The 20,700-nt window shown below is 31.8% G+C and overlaps 3 protein-coding genes across 5 annotated transcripts in view; all 3 read right to left on the bottom strand.

Moving 5' to 3' along the window:
- The window catches only part of LOC135131081 (uncharacterized), a 782,641-nt gene that overhangs the window by 385,136 nt on the left and 376,805 nt on the right, over window positions 1-20,700 (bottom strand). The gene's annotated exons all lie outside the window — the stretch shown is intronic.
- On the bottom strand, window positions 353-1,665 carry LOC135131075 (carboxypeptidase N subunit 2-like). Its single transcript, XM_064058605.1, has one exon. The coding sequence runs from the start codon at window positions 1,642-1,644 to the stop codon at window positions 433-435; it is 1,212 nt and encodes a 403-aa protein (XP_063914675.1). The 5' UTR covers window positions 1,645-1,665; the 3' UTR covers window positions 353-432.
- Window positions 5,476-6,756, bottom strand: LOC135131077 (leucine-rich repeat-containing protein 15-like). The gene has a single exon (XM_064058607.1). The coding sequence runs from the start codon at window positions 6,754-6,756 to the stop codon at window positions 5,551-5,553; it is 1,206 nt and encodes a 401-aa protein (XP_063914677.1). The 3' UTR covers window positions 5,476-5,550.

Consider the following 20,700-nt stretch of genomic DNA (forward strand, 5'->3'; position numbering starts at 1 on the left):
GATTGCTTGCTCGGAACATTTTTTGAATTTTTTCCTTTTTAGAGCCTCAATTTAATCCTTTGTTAATATATTTGCCAAATTTGTCCTTAAATTTGCATTACACACTTTCTGCAAGTATAATTTTTTACTTAATTTTTTGTTAGTTAAATTTATTTATCAGATTTCTTTGAATTAACATGTTGGTGTTTTTTTAATATTTCATTTGTGAAATTTTGATTGACGTTTTTCAAAAACAGTGACAACTAGTAAGGAGAGCACCACAGTTTTACATTTATTAAATTGCAAGATCCGGAATTTTGTACAAAATATTTCCGTAACCTTTTCTTATTATACCAGTAAAAAACACAACACACAACATAGCAATTGCATCTTTATTGAAACAAATTTGATTAAAATACAATTATTCGTCAAATACTTAGATCTCCAAATTGTTTATTCAGATCCTTTTTCGGCATTGAATTTGTTCATGCTGAGATCAATTTCATCAATATTAACATTAGCCACCAAGTCTGGATTCCAACTTTCAATTTCGTTATTAGCCAAATCTAACAAACGAATATGTCCCAAATTATGAAAAGCTTTCACCGAAATTCTCGAAATTTTGTTGTTTTGAAGATCAAGACGAAACACGCCATGATAATTCTTGAAGGCTTCATCTGGAATTTCAGTAATTTGATTGTAATCAACAGAAAAAACAAACAGTTTTGATGATCCAGCTAGCCAGTTATTATCCCACCGAGTTAGATTATTCTTCGAAATATTCAGCCACTTGAGTTTTGGCATATGGTCAAAAGCTTTCGTCGCAATTGTGGAAATTTCGTTGTAATTCAGTTTCAAAAACACGATGTTCGTATTGCTGAAAACTCCATCTGGAATTTCCGTCAACTTGTTATATGAAAGAGTTAGGTCCTCTAGTTGGGGTAAGTTTTTCAAGTCGCCAGGTCGCAAAAACTTGATTTGGTTGTGGTCCAAAGTGAGTGATGTTAATTCAGGATAATCAAAAACTTCTGGATCTATTGATTCAAGCTGGTTGTAAAAGAGATCCAAATCTGTCAACGAAGTTGGTAATGCTTTCGGTGATATAGTGTGGATGGGGTTAGAATTCAAGTACAAGCTTTTGAGTGTCACATTTTCGAAAACACCACGTGGAATTTCAGTAAGTGAATTGGCGCTGAGTTTTAGTTCTTCAACGACGACATTCTTGAAAGCTTCAGCTTGCAGAGATCTGATCGAATTAAACATCAAGGACATCACGGACAGATTTAGGTTAGTGAAGGTACCACTTTTGATTTCAGTTAGGTTATTCTTACTTAAATCCAAATATCCTAAAGGTGGTAACTTTCCAAAAGCTCCCGGTTTGATTTCTTTCAAACTGACTTCACTTAGTTCCAGAGAGTTCAAATTATTTATATCATAAATCGATTGTTCATATAAAACAGAAACATCGCCATTAACCTTCACTGTCACGTTTTCTCCACTAGGAACTATTTTCTTCAAATTGTCGGCAGTAGCAACTTTTATTTCGTTTTTGCTGTCGGTATCGTTCCACCACGCAACTGTCACATTTTTGAAAGTGATTTCTTGACAATCACTAATTTTAAGTAGAAAAATAGCGAGGAGGAGTTGAAGCGGCAGAGAACACATTTTGAATACTGAACAGGTTTTTAGAAAGAGCAGCGTATTTATAAATATGGAACAAGTTAACGATGATGACCCCGCCAAGGCAAAATGAAACGTATGCAGAAGGAAAGTCATCTGACCTTTCGTTTGTTGATATTGCCAACTAATTTCGAATGTATTTGTACGATTGATTCAAAAATTATATTTTGAGCACCCCAAGTATGAGTAAGTTAGGATATTTTTACATTTTTGAAACGTTTTTCAGTATAATAAAAAAATCCCTAAATTTTATTTTTGTGATACAAATTTAAGCATATAAATTTTAAATTAATAAAAGTTTTAAATTATCTCAAATCATTATCCATTAATGCCACCGATTTTCATTGTCACTATACTTTACAAAAAAGGCTAAAATGGCAGTAAATTTAAATTTAAAAAATAAATACTTCAAGTGATAGTTAAGTTATGAAAAGTTACGAAAGACTCGTATGAATCCGTAATGACATAAAGAAACTCATTTACTTCTCGTTAACATACAGGGTGTTCATTTTATCTGTCTACGCCTGACAATTTTTGCATACGCAACATATTATACACCCCAGAGACGACTTCGTCCAATTTAATTTTTTTTTTAACAAGCAATCTCAGCAATTTAATTAAATATATATATTATAATTAGTCTTGACAGCCGTCAATCAACCAAAAATTTGATTTTGCTGTGTTAATCAAAATGTCTTTAACATCCACTGAAACAGTGAGAAAACACCGACAAAAATTAAAGAGATTCACAATATTTAAAATCAACCAATCGAAAATATCAGCAGGAATATAGAGCAAACATAAGCCGCACAAAGAAAAAAGACATTGCGGTAAAAAAAGTTAAGATACCATGAAAATAAAAAGGAAAAAAAGCGAGAAGAGCCAAAACGAAAACAAACAAATGGAAATTTCAAATGACGGTAATGTCATCAAGTACTTAAATAAATTGTAAATTCGGTAAGTTTGAATACTTTTTCTTTTAGCACTTTTTTAAATAAAAATTTTAGTGCTTACCATATCGTATTCTTTTGGTAAATATTTTTTTCTCAGTGTTTTTTTTAAACTCAGAACAACTAACTTTATTCCATGGAATATTTGCTGCGGTAAATGCCCTACATAAATCGGTGCAAAATTGCGTAAAATCATTGTTGGAACGAATGTTTAATAAAGTCTGTTTACTGGATTTATTCTCGTTCTTTTTATGTGCATCGCCAGTGCAGTGTTGTTCAAAGTGTGATTTTTTTTCGCACTTAAACTAGGAAACAAAAATGTGAACATAATTCAAGCTTCAGTATTTTAAATGTTTACTTACAACTTTTGCAGACACTTTGCAGAATAACTCATTGTCTTTGGTTGAAGAAGGAAATTGAAAATTAGTGTCCAATTTATTCCCTAACCATAATTTGATTTTATCTTCCATGGATGATTTTACCTTAGGCATTTTGAGGATTCTTTATGTATGCAGCCTTTTAAAATTTACAATTAGGTCGTTTAATTAACACTTTAGGTCTCTAACGGTAAATTAGGCATTTTAGGTAGTAATGAATGGGCGCCAAATAAACAGAATTTTTTAAATTCGGATAAATATAAAATTTCGCTGCAATGCCTAAAGTAGATATAAAAAGGCAAAAAAAGAAAAACAAATCTCTACGATTAGGTTAAAAAATGAAAGTGTAAAAGCATTAATGAGGACAGTTTAAAATAAAAAATCTTTGCAGAGTCTCGTACGATTTTAGCCTAAGTAACGGTGTAATTGCCCCTTTACGATAACATTTTTCAGTCACCATTAAATTTTGGTGGAAACACTAACTTACCTTCACGTCGCCTCCCGATTCCAAATTCTTTTTGTTGAAAAAATAATCATATTTAAAAATCCACAGTTCTACGATTCTTAAAGTTGGAGGTTTGGAATTTTCTATAAAACATAATAATCGCACCTTTATTGAACCAAATATTATTAAAATAAACTTAATCATTAATTGATCCCTAAAATATTTATCCAGATTCTTTTCCAGCATTAAATTTGTTCATGCTAAGATCAATATCACCAATATTAACATTAGCCACCAAGTCTGGATTCCAACTCTCAATTTCGTTCGAAGCCAAAATTAAAAACCGAATATGTTCCAAATTATGAAAAGCTTTCATCGAAATTCTCGAAATTTTGTTATCCATAAGACTAACAACAAACAAGTCGTGGTAATTCTTGAAGGCCTCATCTGGAATTTCAGTAATTTGATTGTCATCAACCAATAAAAGAAAAAGTTCTGATGATCCAGCTAACCAGTTATTATCCCATAAAGTTAAATTATTCTTCGAAATATCCAACCACTCGAGTTTTGGCATATCGTCAAGAGCTTTCGTCGCAATTGTGGCAATTTGGTTGACATTCAGCAGCAAATGCACGATATTGGTGTTGTTGAAAACCCCATCTGGAATTTCTGTTAACTTGTTGAACGAAAGTCGTAGGTCCTTTAATCGGGGTAAATTTTTAAAGTCTCCAGGTCGTAAAAGCTTGATTGCGTTGTGACCCAAATCGAGGAATGTTAATTCAGGATAATCAAAAATTTCTGGATCGATTGATTCAAGCCGGTTATTATACAGAATCAAAACTGTCAACGAAGTTGGTAATGCTTTTGGTGATACAGTGTGAATGCGGTTCGAAGTCAAGTCCAAGCTTCGGAGTGTCGCATTTTCGAAAATGCCATGTGGAAATTCAGTAAGTGAATTAGCACTGAGTTTTAGTTCATCAACGACGATATTTTTGAAAGTTCCAGGTTGCAGAGATTTGATTGAATTAAACTCCAAGTTTATCACGGACAGGTTTAGGTTACTAAAGGTACCACTTTTGATTTCAGACAATTTGTTGAAACTTAAATCCAAATTTTGTAAAATTGGTAAGTTTCCGAAAGCTCCTGGTTTAATTTCTTTCAAGCTCACTTTAGTTAGTACCAGAGATTTCAAATTATCTATGTCATAAATTGATTGTTCGTATAAAATGGGAACGTCGCCACTAACATTCACTGACACTCTTCCTCCACTAGGAACGGTTTTCTTCAAATTATCAGCAGTAGCAATTATTGTTTCGTTTACCCAGTCAATTGTCACATTTTTGAAAGAAATTTCTTGAGCATCACTGATTTTAAGTAGAAAAATTACGAGAAATAGTTGAAGTCGCACAGAACACATTCTGAATACTGAAGTGGTTTTCACAATGAATATCGTATTTATGAATTAGGAGAAAGAAAGCATTAGTGACTGTGTCAAGGTAAACCAAACATTTCCAGGACTCATTAACGACGTCGTAGCGAAAGTCGATTTGATAGTCAATTTTGAGTGTGACCCATCTAAGATATACACTCTCAAGTTTAAGGAGAGCTGAAAATAATTTTTTTAATCGAGAAGCAATTTTCGACAATTTATGTCATGATACTGATGGTACTGCAAATTTTTTAAATTTGAAATCGATTGCAATTAATAAACAGTATTCACCCGATTTATAGATGGTTATGATAAAGTAATGCACAAAAAAAGCACAAATATGTCAAGTTTTTTATTTTACTTTCCATCTTTTGACATGTGTAAAAAAAAATTTACGTCAAATTTGTAAAAGTTATGACGGCATTAATGATTTTTTCAAATAGGAAGATATAATTTTGATTGCATCATTTCAGTTTTGTTTGGATACAATTCATAAGGTAAAGTTTTTCATTGAAAAAATCAGCATATTTAAAAATTAACACTTCTAGGTTTGGAATTTTGTACAAAACATGTTCGTCACCTTGTCTTATTATACCAGTAAAAAACAGAACACACAACATAGTAATTGTAAATTTATTGAACCAAGTTTTATTAAAATATAATTATTCGTCAAAGAGATCCCCGAAATGTTTATCCAGACCCTTTTCCTGAATTGAATTTGTTCTTGCTAACATCAATTTCACCAATATTAACGTTAGCCACCAAGTCTGGATTCCAACTTTCAAGTTCGTTAGAAGCCAAACTCAAGAAGCGAATATGCCCCAAATTATGAAAAGCTTTCATTGAAATTTTCGAAATTTTGTTGTTCTCAATACTAAGAAGAAACACGCCATTATAATTCTTGAAGGCCTCGTCTGGAATTTCGGTAATTTGATTGTCATCAACGAAGAAAAGAAACAGTTCTGGTGATCCAGGTAACCAGTTATTGTCCCACAAAGTTAGCTTATTCTTCGAAATATCCAACCACTCGAGTTTTGGCATATCGTCAAAAGCTTTCGTCGCAACTGTGGAAATTTGGTTGTAATTCAGTTTCAAATTCATGATGTTGGTATTGTTGAAAACCCCCTCTGGAATTTCTGTCAATTTGTTGTAAGAAAGAGTTAGGTCCTCTAATCGGGGCAAGTTTTTCAAGTCTCCAGGTCGCAAAAACTTGATTTGGTTGTGGTCCAAAATCAGTGATGTTAATTCAGGATAATCAAAAATTTCTGGATCGATTGATTCAAGCTGGGCGTAAAACAGATCCAAATCTTTCAACGAAATTGGTAATGCTTTTGGTGATATAGTGTGAATGGGGTTAGAATTCAGGTACAAGCTTTTGAGTGTCACATTTTCGAAAATGCCACGTGGAAATTCAGTAAGTGAATTGGCACTGAGTTTTAGTTCTTGAACGACGACATTCTTGAAAGTTCCAGCTTGCAGAGATCTGATTGAATTAAACATCAAGTTTATCACGGTCAGGTTTAGGTTGCTAAAGGTACCACTTTTGATTTCAGTTAAATTATTCTTACTTAAATCCAAATTTCGTAAAAGTGGTAAGTTTCCAAAGGCTCCCGGTTTGATTTCTTTCAAACTCACTTCAGTTATTTCCAGAGATTTCAAATTCTGTAGATCATAAATTGATTGTTCGTATAAAACGGGAACGTCGCCATTAACATTCACTGACACTTTTTCTCCACTAGGAACGATTTTTTTCAAACTTTCGGCAGTGGCAACTTTTAATTCGTTTTTGCTGTCGGTTGTATATTTAATTGTCACATTTTTGAAAGTGATTTCTTGACCATCGCTATTTTTAAGTAGAAAAATAGCGAGAAGTAGTTGAAGCGGCAGAGAACACATTATGAATACTGAACTGGTTTTCAGAATGAGCAGCGTATTTATAAATTGGGAACAAGTTAACGATAATGACCTCGCCAAGGCAAAATGAACCGTATTCAGATTTCATTAATGACGTGATAAGGAAAGTCGTCTGACCTTTTGATTGTTTATATTGCCAATTATTTTCGAATTTATTTGCAGGATTGATTCACCTAATTATTTTCCTTTATGACATAATTTTTAGCAATCTTTTAAAGTCGTTTGAAAACCAGCTCGGAAAAAAACGTATTAAATTTTTTGAAAAATAAGTTGACTTATACTTAGGTAATAGGGAGAATCTCGCAGTTCTAGAGCTCTAAAAGGTGGAGGTTTGGAATTTTGTACAAAACGTTTGCGTCACCTTGTCTAATTAAACCAGTAATAAACAAAACACACAAAATAATAACCCCAGCTTTAACCAAATATTATTAACATAAAATTACTCATTAAATGTATCCCCAAAATGTTTATTCAGACTCTTTTCCAGCATTGAATTTGTTCCAGTTAAGATCAATGTCATCAATACTAACATTAGCCACCCAATCTGGATTCCAACTATCAATTTCGTTATTAGCCAAATCTAACATATGAATATGCCCCACATTATGAAAAGCTTTCATTGAAATTCTCGAAATTTTGTTGTGTCCAAGATCAAGACGAAACACGTCATGATAATTCTTGAAGGCCTCATCTGGAATTTCAGTAATTTGGTTGTCATTAACGAGTAAAATAGAAAGTTCTGATGATCCATCTAACCAATTATTATCCCACAGAGTCGGCTTATTATACATAATACTCAACCGCTTGAGTTTTGGCATATGGTCAAAAGCTTTCGTCGCAACTGTAGCAATTTGGTTGAACTGCAGATTTAAATCCGTGATAGTAGTGTTGTTGAAAACTCCATCTGGAATTTCTGTCAACTTGTTAGATGCAAGTCTTAGTTTGTTCAATGGGGGTAAGTTTTTCAAGTGTGTCACATTTTTCATTACCCCTAGAATACGAAAACATAAGTCTCTTGTTTCCGCCGTTTGTGTCAATTTTGCCGAATAAATGTAAAATGTGTACAATGTTAATCCTAGGAATTAGAGAAATTCTAAAATTCTGGCCGAATTTGTAGAAAGATCCCAAATGTTGTGAAAGTTCCAAATATTCTAAGCCTTACAAAAGTTTTACGGCTTTCAAGGTCGCGAAAAACTCTAAGGACTACAAGGATTTTGGAAATTCCAAGAAATTAAAAAAGGGAGAGAAGCCGGCAATTTGAAAATTCTAAAGGGATTTCAGGGATTTCAAAAATTTTGAAGATTCCACAGATACCAAATATTTATTTACAAATTGAAAATAAAAATCCCGCAGTATCTTAAAAATAATGAAAATCTGAAAGCTCTAAAGATTGTAGAAATTCTAGTGATTCTAGGTTGTAGAAATTTTAAAGATTCCAAAGTTACCAATGATTTGAAAGACTGAAAAAGTACAAAAGCTTTCACGGATTACATATACCAGAAATTGCGAACTGTAGAGACACTTAAGGTTCTAAATAAGTTCTAATGTTCTAAATAGAAGAAACATCCAACAAAATCTAAAAAATTTAAAAGAACGTGGGGGACTAATGATCCTAGAAATTGAAGATATTTTAGGCTTCTAGTAATCCCCAAAGTGTCCAAAATTTCCATAGATCTAAGGATCTAAAGACTCTAAGGACAATAAGGGGTCAAAAGCTAAAATTCTCTTTTGAATAATTGAAAGATTCTAAAAGTTATAGAGAAATTCCAAAAAGCCAAAGATTCTAAAACTAGTAAAAATCGGGTGGATTCTTAAAATGCCACCCTAATTGTTATCTCATACATCTTGGAGACAGTAAAGATCCCAGAGATTCCAAAACTTCCAAAGATTTAGACTATTGCAATATAAGTTTCAGAAAATCTGAAGAAATTTAGAAAGGGTGGGAAAAATGTGGTAGACCTAGAAATCTTGAAAATATCGGAAAAGGTTGAATTCCAAAATACTGCTACAACAGGAGCCTGATATAATTTTAGAACTTTTGGAAAATGTGAAAATTCTTGTCATTTGTGTACTTCGGAAAATCTGAAAAATTGGGATAATCTGGAATATTCTTGAAATTGTGGAAATTTTGCAAACTATGAAAATTCTCGAAAATTATAATAAAATAAAAAATATGAAATTTCAAAATTTCAAAAGTCTACATAATCTTAAGATTGCAGATATTTTAAAAATTCTAAAGTATCCAAATGCTTGAAATATTTAAAAGGTTTCAAACCTTTCAAAAATTCTAAAGTCTCGAAGGCGCCAAATAAAATAAAGTTTTAGGTTCTAAATAAAAGGAACATCCAACAAAATCTTAAAAATTGTAAAGATCTTGGAAGTATTAATCTTTCTAGAAATTATAAAAATTCTAAACTTTATAAAATTTCTAGTAATTCTGAAGTATCCAAAATTTCCAAAGATTGTTAAGACTCTAAGGACTCTGAAAACGCTAAAGTTTCTAAATACTCTAAGGACTCAAACGTTAAAACAGTTTTTAAAATTCTGTTCCAAATATTTCAAAGATTCTATAATTTGTAAAAAACGCATGAACTCTTAACATGACAAAAGTTTTAAAAATTCCAGAGGCTAAACAAAACAAATATTCTAAAAATCGTTAAAAATTGAAGAATGCTTTATTTAATTTTTATAAATCCTTCGGGGTATTGATACCCTAATTGCTATACTGTACATCCCAGAGATTCTAAAGATTCCAGAGATTCCAAAAACTCCAAAGATTTAAAAACTCTTGGGGTCTATTAATTTTAGAAAATCTGGAAATATCTAGGAAGTGTGAAAAATGTGAAAGACCTATAAATCTTGAAAACTGAGGAAAATGTTGAATTCTGGCACATCCGAAGACTGATATTTTTGTAATATTTAGAAAAGCTGGAACTTCTGGAAATTACAAAAATTTACTCAATTCTAGAACATTTTACTGAATTTGTGAAAATATTTTAAATAGTGTGAAAGTTGAAAGTCTTCTCTAAGTTTCAAAGATTTCAAGGATTCCATGGGTGCCAAAACTCTAAGGAGTCTATTAATACTAAATTGATATATGTGCCCTTGCTAAAATGTTAATAACGTTATCAAACAAAATTTATATGGAAAAACTGACTATAAAGATGAAAAAAGAATTCTCAAAATTAAAGTTGATAATAATTTTTCAAAATTTCAACCAATTTTTTTAGTGAAAAAATGATCACATTTAAAAATTCATAGCTCTACGATTCTTAGTTGTTTGGAATTTTTTCTGTTTCGTAACATTATTAAAAAAAAAACCAAATTTAGACGAGTTCGTTAATAAGAATGTCTTTGAATTTTTATGGAAAAAATTGTCACAGTTATAAATTCACACTTCCGCCATTTTTAAAGATGGGAGTTTGAATTTTACACCAAATTTGTGCGTCACCTTTTCTTATTACACCAGTTAAAAACTGAGCAACAACAGTAACAATTCCATCTTTATTTAATGAAATATTTACATATTAAAATTGAATTATTTAACATAAAACATTCGTGGGACCATTCCCAAACACTTTACCCAAATCCTCTTCGATACACTTCAGTCTGTTCAGGCGGAGATCAATTCTAGTAATGTTAACATTAGCCAACAAGTCTGGACTCCAGCTATCAATTTCGTTGGAAGACAAATCTATATTATGAATATGCCCCACATTATGAAAAGCTTTCATTGAAATTCTCGAAATTTTGTTGTGTCTAAGATCAAGACCAAACACGTTAGGAAAATTCTTGAAGGCCTCATCTGGAATTTCAGTAATTTGGTTGTGATTAACGAGTAAAACAGAAAGTTCTGATGATACAGCTAACCAATTATTATCCCACAGAGTTAAATTATTCATCGAAATATCCAACAAGTCGAGTTTTGGCATATGGTTAAAAGCTTTTGTCGCAATTGTAGAAATTTGGTTGAACTACAGTGTCAAATCCGTGATATTGGTGTTGTTGAAAACTCCATCTGGAATTCCTGTCAACTTGTTAGATTCAAGTCTTAATCTGTTCAATCGGGGTAAGTTTTTCAAGTCTCCAGTTCGTAAAATCTTGATTTTGTTGTAACGCAAATCGAGTAATTTTAATTCAGGTAAATCAAAACTATCTGAATCGATTGATTCAAGTTGGTTTCCACGTAGATCTAAATTTGTCAACGAAGGTGAAATGCTTTTGATGATATAGTGTGTATGCGGTTACTATTCATAATCAAGGTTCTGACTGACACATTTTCGAAAATGCCACGTGGAAGTTCAGTAAGTGAATTGTCACTGAGGTATAGTGTTTCAATAATGACGTTCTTGAAAGTTCCAGGTTGCAGAGATTTGATTGAACTGAATACCACGTATATCTCGGACAGGTTTAGGTTACTAAAGGTACCAGTTTTAACTTCAGTTAGTTCATTTTGAGCTAAATCCAAATATCGTAAAAGTGGTAAGTTTCCAAAGGCTCCCGGTTTGATTTCTTTCAAACTCACCTCATTTAGTTGCAGCAATTCCAAATTATGTATATCATGAATTGATTGTTCCTATAAAACGGGAACGTCGCCAGTAGCTCTTACTGACAGTTTTTCTCCACTAGGGATGACTTTTTTCAAATTGTCAGCGGTAACAAGTTTTGCCTCGTTTTTGCTGTTGATTGTATACCTAATTGTCACATTTTTGAAAGTGATTTCTTGAGCATCACTAATTTTAATCAGAAAAATAACGAGGAGTAGTTGGAGCGGCAAGGAACACATTTTGAATACTGAACTGGTGTTTAGAATGAGCAGCGTATTAATAAACTGGGATCAAGATAGTGATAGTGACCCCTCCAAGGTAAACTGCAATAAACATATTCAGCATTCATTAACAACGAGCTAACGAAAGTGGTCTAATACTTTTATTCTTAATATTGTCAACTAATTTCGAAGTTATTTGCAGATGATCTGGAAAAAATAGGAGTTGCGCCCTTATACCGCTCGGAAAATGTGCGAATTGCGTCCACTACCTTAATGTTACCGCGTAAAAATTACTCTCAATTGGAAATTCCAGTGTTTTGTAAAGTCACTGGTTTTCATTATTTTTGTTTAATAATAACTTCAGGTGAAACAACCCGGGATATTTAGTGGTGAATATTTCCGATTATATGTCCAGTTCCCACTGTAAGAGAATAAAAAAAATTACAGTCAACTGACGAGTTACCTGTTTTTCATTGTTAGTTTAGTTTTGAACGTTGTTGGAAGTTAATTATAAAAAGAGTTTGCAGATATTTTAGGCCTTATAATAAAACTCTCAGTAATTCCCAAAATGTTCAAAATTTCCAAAGATTGGAAAGACTCCAAAGAGTCTAAAGACTAAATATTCTAAAGTTAAAATTCTGTTTCAAACACTTGAAAGATTCTAAAGGTTCTAGAAAAATCCCAAAAAGCCAAAGATTCTAAAAATTCCAAAAAGTTTAAAGAAAACAAAAATCTTAAAGACCTAAAAATCGTTAAGATTGGAAAAATGCTTTCTTTAATTTTTATAAATCATAAAAGCACTGAAGGTCTTGAACTCCCTAATTGTTATATTATACATCCTGGAGACTGTAAAGATTCCAGAGATTCCAAAAATTCCAAAGATTTAGACTCTTGAAATCTATAAATTGTAGAAAATCTGGAGAAATTTAGAAAGTGTTGGAAAAATCTGGCAGATCCAGAAATAATAATAATAATAATAATAATAATAGGACTTTATTAAATAATAATAGGCGAAGTCTAGCCATAGGCTATTCCACTTAACCTTAGATTTACAACAAAATAAAACTAACCAAACAGTTTGTACAGAAAAACGGATTAAATATCTAGACAGGAGTTAGCTAGGTAATGATCAAATTAAACAATTTAAACTAATTAAAACTAAATTAAATTAAATTAAATTTAATAATAATAATAAAATTTAATAATCTTGAAAATATTGGAAAAGGTTGAATTTCAAAATACCGGTTTAACTAATTTTAGAAATTTTGGAAACTGTGGAAATTGTGGTCATTTTATGTACTCGGAAAAACTGAAAAATTGGGCTCTTCTGAAATATTTGAACATTCTAGAAATTTTGAATATTTTACAAATCACGAAAATTCCAGGAAATTAAAGGAAAATAAAAAAATATTAGATTTCAAAAGTTTATAGAATTTTAAGACTGTAAATATTCTAAAAATTCTAAAGTTTCCAAATGTTTCAAATATTTAAAAGGTTTCAAACCTTTTACAATTTCTAAAGGCCCTAAAAATTTTACAAATTTCATACACTAGAATTTGCGAAATGTAAAGACACCAAAGATGCTAAAATTTTAGGTTTCAAATGAAAGGAACATTCAACAAAATCTTAAAAATTGTAAAGATCTTAGAAGTATTAATGTTCCTAGAAATTATAAAAATCGAAACTTTATAAAATTTTTAGTACGTCTGAAGTATCCAAAATTTCCAATGATTGTTAAGACTCTAAGGACTCTGAAAATTCTAAAGTTTCTAAATACTCTTAAGGACTCAAACGTTAAAAATGTTTTTAAAATTCTGTTCCAAATATTTCAAAGATTCTATAATTTGTAAAAAACGCATGAACTCTTAACATGACAAAAATTTTAAAGATTCCAAGGACTAAACAAAACAAAAATCCTAAAAATCTAAAAATGGTATAAATCTAAAGACAGCTTTCTTTGATTTTTATAAATCCTGTAAGCATTCGGGGTCTTGAATACCCTAATTACTACCTTTTACATCCCAGAGATTCTAAAGATTCCAGAGATTCCAAAAATTCCAAAGATTTTAAGACTTGGGGTCTATTAATTTTAGAAAATCTGGAAATTTCTAGAAAGCGCGAAAAATGTGAAAGACCTAGAAATCTTGAAAACTGAGGAAAATGTTGAATTCTGGCATATCCGAAGACTGATATGTTTGCAATATTTAGAAAAGGTGAAACTTCTGGAAATTACGAAAATTTACTCAATTCTAGAAATTCTGGAGGTCGAAATCTATAAGATAATGTCTTTCGGTAATTTTCGAAGATCGAAAGAAGTCAAAAATTTCACAAAGGGAGAACATTTATTAAAAAAATGGGAGTTGGTAAAAGTAGCTTAAAAATCCACAAAAAATTTCAGAATGTAGAATTGTACATCAAGACGTCCTGATTCGGAAAATGTGTAATGTTTATGATAAGTTTTATAGTAAAAATTTCAAAGTACTCGATTTGGAAGACAAATTTTTTGAAAACCGTAAAAGTTGTTATTTTTCAACCTAAGATTTTAGGAAAATTGTAAAAATTTTCCAAGAAATTTCTCGAGATCCAAATCTACACAAAAGTCTCTAGATAGTATTTGAAGATAATTGAAAAAAGGTGACAAATTTTGTAAATTGTAAATGTTGAAATTTTGAGTTATTGGAAGGAACAGTTGCCTAAAAGTCCATTAAAAATTCTACAATGGCTTAACATCCTGTTCCGAAAAATGTAGTGTTTACTGTTCCGGAACAAAATTTTCGAAATAGTCGGTTTGAAAAAGAAAATTTTCTAAATCCTAAAAATTGTAGCCTTTCATACTGAATATTCTGGGAAAATGTTGTGGCAATGTCTTTAGATAGTTCTCGAAGTTGGACGAAAAAAGGTCCAGAATTTCATAAAGTTAGAATAGTTAATAAAACATTGGGATTACCTATGTAAAAGTTGTTTAAAAGTCTCGAGAAAAATTTTCGAAAAACTTGATCTGGAATTCAATTTTTTTTTAAATCCTAAAAGTTGTAATCTTTCATCTTGAAAATTCTAGGAAAATGGTAAAAATTTTCAAAGAATTGAAGTCCAAAAGCACTTCTCAAGATCCAGATCTACACTAAAATCTCTGTAGCTAATATTCGAAGGTACTTAATTGAAAAAACAACAAATTTCGGGACTTATATGTTCTAAAAATTGTAAAGTTTCCAAATGTTTAAAATATTTAAAAGGTTTCAAATCTTTTACAATTTCTAAAGGCCCTAAAAATTTTACAGATTTCATACATTAGAATTTGCAAAATGTAAAGACACCAAAGATGCTAAATAAACTAAAAGTTTAGGTTTTAAATGGAAGATACATTCAACAAAACCTTAAAAATTGTAAAGATCTTGGAAGTATTAATGTTCCTAGAAATTATAAAAAATCTAAACTTTATAGAACTTCTAGCAATTCTGAAGTATCCAAAATTTCCAAAGATTGTTCAGACTCTAAGGACTCTGAAAACCCTAAAGTTTCTAAACACTCTAAGGACTCAAACGTTAAAAAGGTTTTTAAAATTCTGTTCCAAATATTTCAAAGATTCTATAATTTGTAAAAAACGCATGAACTCTTAACATGACAAAAATTTTAAAGATTCCAAGGACTAAACAAAACAAAAATCCTAAAAATCTAAAAATCGTATAAATCTAAAGACTGCTTTCTTTAATTTTTATAAATCCTGTAAGCATTCGGGGTCTTGAATACCCTAATTACTACCTTTTACATCCCAGAGATTCCAAAAATTCCAAAGATTTTAAGACTCTTGGGGTCTATTAATCTTAGAAAATCTGGAAATTTGAAAAAAGTGTGAAAAATGTGAAAGACCTAGAAATCTTGAAAACTGAGGAAAATGGTGAATTCTGGCATATCCGAAGACTGATATGTTTGCAATATTTAGAAAAGGTGAAACTTCTGGAAATTACGAAAATTTACTCAATTCTAGAAATTCTAAACATTTTACTTAATTTGTTAAAATATTTCAAATACTGTGAAAGTTCAAAGTCTTCTCTAAGTTTCAAAGATTTCAAGGATTCCATGGGTGCCAAAACCTTAAGGAGTCTATTAATACTAAATTGATATATGTGCCCTTGCTAAAATGTTAATAACGTTGTCAAACAAAATTTATATGGAAAAACTGATTATAAAGATGAAAAAAAGAATTCTCAAAATTAAAGTTGATAATAATTTTCGAAGTTTCAACCACTTTTTTTAGTGAAAAAATGATGACGTTTAAAAATTCACAGTCCTACGATTCTTGATTGTTTGGAATTTTTTCTGATTCGTAACATCATTAATAAAAAAAAAAACAAAATTTAGACGAGTTCGTTAATAAGAATGTCTTTGAATTTTTATGGAAAAAATTGTCACAGTTATAATTCACACTTCCGCCATTTTTAAAGATGGGAGTTTGAATTTTACACCAAATTTGTACGTCACCTTTTCTTATTACACCAGTTAAAAACTGAACAACAACATAATAATTCCACCTTTATTTAATCAAATATTTACATATTAAAATTAAATTATTTAACACAAAACCTTCGTTGGACCATTCCCAAACACTTTATCCAAATTCTCTTCGATGCACTTCAGTCTGTTCATGCGGAGATCAATTCTAGTAATGTTAACATTAGCCAACAAGTCTGGACTCCAGTTATCAATTTCGTTGGAAGACAAATCTAAAACACCAATATGGGGCAACTTACGAAAAGCTTTCATCGAAATCATCGCAATTTTGTTGTTCGAAAGATTAAGCAAACCCAAGCGATGATAATTCTTGAAGGCTTCGCCTGGAATTTCACTAATTTTATTGGAAGCAAACAAGAAAACCAAAGGTTCTGATGATCCAGCTAACCAATCGCTGTCCCACAAAGTTACATCATTCATCGAAATATCCACCAGGTGGAGTTTTGGCATATCGTCAAAAGCTTTCGTCGAAATTTTGGCAATTTTGTTGCCCTGCAGTCTCAATTCCGCGATGTTGGTGTTCTTGAAAACTCCATCTGGAATTTCTGTCAACTTGTTGTTTGAAAGTATTAGTTTGTTTAATCGGGGTAAGTCTTTCAAGTCGCCAGGTCGTAAAAATTTGATTAAGTTGTCATTCAAATCGAGCGATGTTAATTCAGGATTACCAAGAATTTCTAAATCGAATGTTTCAAGTTGGTTGTGAGACAGAACTAAATTTGTCAAGGAAATTGTCGATAGAGTGTTTGGTGCTACAGTGTGTATGCTGTTAAAACCTAGATTCAAGTTACTGACTGCCACATTGTCGAAAACGCCACTGGGAATTTCAGTAAGTGAATTCTCACCGAGTTTTAGCTCCTGGACGGTGACATTCTTGAAAGCTCCTGGTCGCAGAGATCTGATTCTATTCGATCCTAAGTTTATTTCAGACAGGTTTAGGTTAGTGAAGGTACCACTTTTGATTTCAGTTAGTTGGTTGAAACTTAAATCCAAAAATCGTAAAAGTGGTAAATTTCCAAAGGCTCCTGGTTTGATTTCTCCCAAATGCACGCTATCTAGCCGCAGCGATGTCAAATTGTGTATATCGTAAACTGATTGTTCATATAAAACGGGAACGTCGCCTTTAACGAGCACTGACACTTCTTCTTCGCTAGGAATGATTTTCTTCAAATTGTCGGCACTGGCAATTATTGTTTTGATTTTGCTGTTGTTTTTCCACTTAATTGTCACATTTTGGAAGGAAATTTTTTGACTGTCACTGATTTTAAGTATAAAAATAGCAAGAAGTAGTTGGAGCGGCAACGAAAACATTTTGAACACTGCACTGGTTTTTGGAATCAGCAGCGTATTTATAAATGGAGATAGATATAACGATACATTTTTCAAGGTAAACTGAAACATTCAGAGCTCATTAACGACCATATAACAAACGGTCATTTGAACTTTTGAATGTTAATATTGAATGTTACTCAAGTAATTTCGAAATTGTTTGCAGAATTGTTTCAAAAACTATATTTTGAAAACCCCAACTAATCGAGACGAGTTTTAAAATGTTGTAAAATAAAGAGTTTTAAAAATTGCAAATTGACAGTATTTAGAGGAAATGACTTCAATAACAGAAACAATAGAACTGGCTCTGGAAATATACTTACCATTAAAAAATTAGGAGAAATAATCTGATCATCAAAAGAATTAAGTAAGAAATTTTGGAAAATTTTATAAAAAAAGAATTGGAAGTAGGAGTGGAGATAAATGCGAGACAAAAAACAAATGAAAGAATGTGGCAACATGGAAATGAACAATTTTAGTTAGCCAATAGGGGAAAGAAGGCAATTTAAATATGTAGATTGTGATTTAATATTGAAAGAACAGAATATACCAAACAATCTAAGGAATGTAGCAGCCGACGAGAAACGGAAAGGGAGAGTATTATAAAAAGAGGTGAGAGAAAATGCAATAGAAGAACGTAAACAATGTAATATCAGTAAATACGCTAATATTGTAGCGATTATAGAAAAAATCATATTTAGTGTTTCTACGTCATAAACTTACCATAATGTCGTACTTTTGGCATAATTTTACGAAGAAAGTCATTTATTTCTCGTTAACATATAATAATGCGCTTTCTTAATGATTATTCTTATTTACTGCAGCAATAGTTTTAACGCGTCGTCAATAAAGTAAATTTTTAGTATTAAAAAAAACCGCAGTTTTCCGTGTTTACAAATATTTTTGAAAGTAATTTGAAAAAAGTTAAAAAAAAGTTTAGAAAAATCTTAATAAAATATTTCTCTTTAAGTCTGGTTATTTCTTATTTAATGCATCTGACCTGACTTGACCTCCCGTGACCGGACTTCTGCTAGTTAGAAAAATAGTCGAAAATGTCAAAAGTGCCACAATCAGTTTTATCTTATCAAATATTAGCCCCGCCCACCCACCCTCTGTTTTTGTGGAAGGCATTTGATTTGCCAAAATCAGCCTTATCTTAGTAAGTACTAGCCCTCCCCTCTTCTAATTCTAAGGACTAATTTTACTTTTATTAATTATAAGATCATTTATTTGATTCAGATCGGATGAAATCAATCACCGAAAAAGAGGCATTGTGGGTGGGCGGGGCTAGTTATGTTCTTGTGTCGAGTGGGACTGGAAACTAATAATAGAATCTAGAATAGTCTAATGAAAAAAGTAAAAAAAAACGCTAATCGTATTTTTTTTTGTTATACTATTTGCTATAAAATTTATTTCTTATTTCATGCATCTGACCTGACTTGACCTACCGTGACCTGACCTTTTCTAGTTAGAAAAATAGTCGAAATTGTCAAAAGTGCCAAAATCCGTTTTATCTTATCAAATATTAGCCCCGCCCACCCACCCTCTGTTCTTTTGGAAGGTATTTGATGTGCCAAAATCAGCCTTATCTTAGTAAGTACTAGCCCCCCCTCTCTTCTAATTTTAAGGACTAATTGTACTTTTATTAAGTATAAGATCACTTATTTGATTCAGATCGGATAAAATCAATCACCGAAAAAGTGGCAGGGTGGGTGGGCGGGGCTAGTTATCTTCTTCTGTCGAGTGGTACTGGAAACTAATAATAGAAGCTAGAAAAGTCTAATGAAAAAAGTAAAAAAAAAACGCTAATCGTATTTTTTTTGTTATACTATTTGCTATAAAATTTATTTCTTATTTCATGCAACTGGCCTGACTTGACCTAGCGTGACCGGACCTCTGCTAGTTAGAAAAATAGTTGAAAATGTCAAAAGTAGCAAAATCAGTTTCATCTTATCAAATATTAGCCCCGCCCACCCACCCTCTGTTGTTTTGGAAGGTATTTGATGTGCCAAAATCAGGCAGTCGAGAGAACCCAAGAGAATTCTGAAGAACTCATAAAGAATCCGATAGAATGTGATAGAAGGAGAACATCTTAAAGAGTCCGAAAAAAATCCGAGAGAATCCAATGAAATTCCAAGAGGATTGGAAAGAATCATGAAGAATCCAAAATAATGCAAAAGGATACGAAAGAATCTGGCTAAATTCTGGGAAGATAAGAAAAAATCCGGAAGAATCCGGAAGAAACCGAAGTATAAGAATCTAAGAGGATGTGGCAGAATCTGAGAAAATCTGACAGAATTCGAAAGAATGCCGGAGAATACGAGAGAATCCATAAGAATCCAACAGAATGTGAGAGAATCCAAAAGAATTCGAGTAAATATGAGAGAATATGAGATAAGACAGAATTCGTCATATTCCAAGAGGACAGGAGAGACTCCGGAAGAATCCGAAAGAATCCGGCAAAATTCCGAGAAGTTATTAGAAGATCCAGAAGAAATACAAGAGAATCCGAAAGAATCCACAAGAATCCAAGAGAATGTGGGACAAACCGGAATAATCTAAGAGAATCTGAAAAAACCTAGAGAATATGAGGCAGCCGAGAGAACCCAAGAGAATTCTGAATAACTGGAAAACAACGAAGAATCTGAAAAAAACCGAAAGAATAAGAATCAAAGAGAATGTTGGAAAATCTGAGAAAATCTGATGGAATTCGAAAGAATTCAAAAGAATCCGAGAAAATATGAGATAATTGAACTAAATTCTAAGAGGAATGGAAAGAATCCCAAATAAATCAAGAGAATACGAAAGAATTCGGCCATATTCCGAGAGAATAGAGAGACTCTGGAAGAATCGGAAAAAATCCGAGACTATACAAAAGAAGCCGGCAAAATTCCGAAAAGATAGGAAAAGATCTGGAAGAATCCGGAAAACATCGGTAGAATCCGGAAGAATCCAAAAAAACCCAAAGCAAATGAAGGAACCAAGAGAACCCAACAGAATTCTGAAAAACTCAAAAAGAATTCGATAGAATGTGACAGAACAGGGAATAATCTTAATGAATCTAAGGAGTCCGACAAAATCTGAGAGAATTCAACGAAATTCTACGAGATTTGGAAAGAATCCTGAAGAATCCAAAATAATGCAAAAGGATACGATAAGAATCTAGCGAAATTCTGGGAGGATAAGAAAAAATCCGAAAGAATTTGAAAAAAACAGAAAGAATAAGAATTCAAGAGAATGTTGGAGAATCTGAGAAAATCTGACAGAATTCGAATGAATGCCAGAGAGTACTAGAGAATCGGGCTAGATTCCTACAGGAAGGG

The sequence above is a fragment of the Zophobas morio genome, unplaced genomic scaffold (assembly GCF_036711695.1).
Source record: "Zophobas morio isolate AGI-343-1 ecotype UQ-CSIRO unplaced genomic scaffold, CSIRO_AGI_Zmor_V1 ptg000018l, whole genome shotgun sequence".
In the NCBI taxonomy this organism is placed as follows: domain Eukaryota; kingdom Metazoa; phylum Arthropoda; class Insecta; order Coleoptera; family Tenebrionidae; genus Zophobas; species Zophobas morio.

What these genes read in the sequence shown, in the direction of transcription:
- LOC135131075 (XM_064058605.1), bottom strand. Translation starts at nt 1,644, where the DNA reads ATGTGTTCTCTGCCGCTTCAACTCCTCCTCGCTATTTTTCTACTTAAA.
- LOC135131077 (XM_064058607.1), bottom strand. Translation starts at nt 6,756, where the DNA reads ATGTGTTCTCTGCCGCTTCAACTACTTCTCGCTATTTTTCTACTTAAA.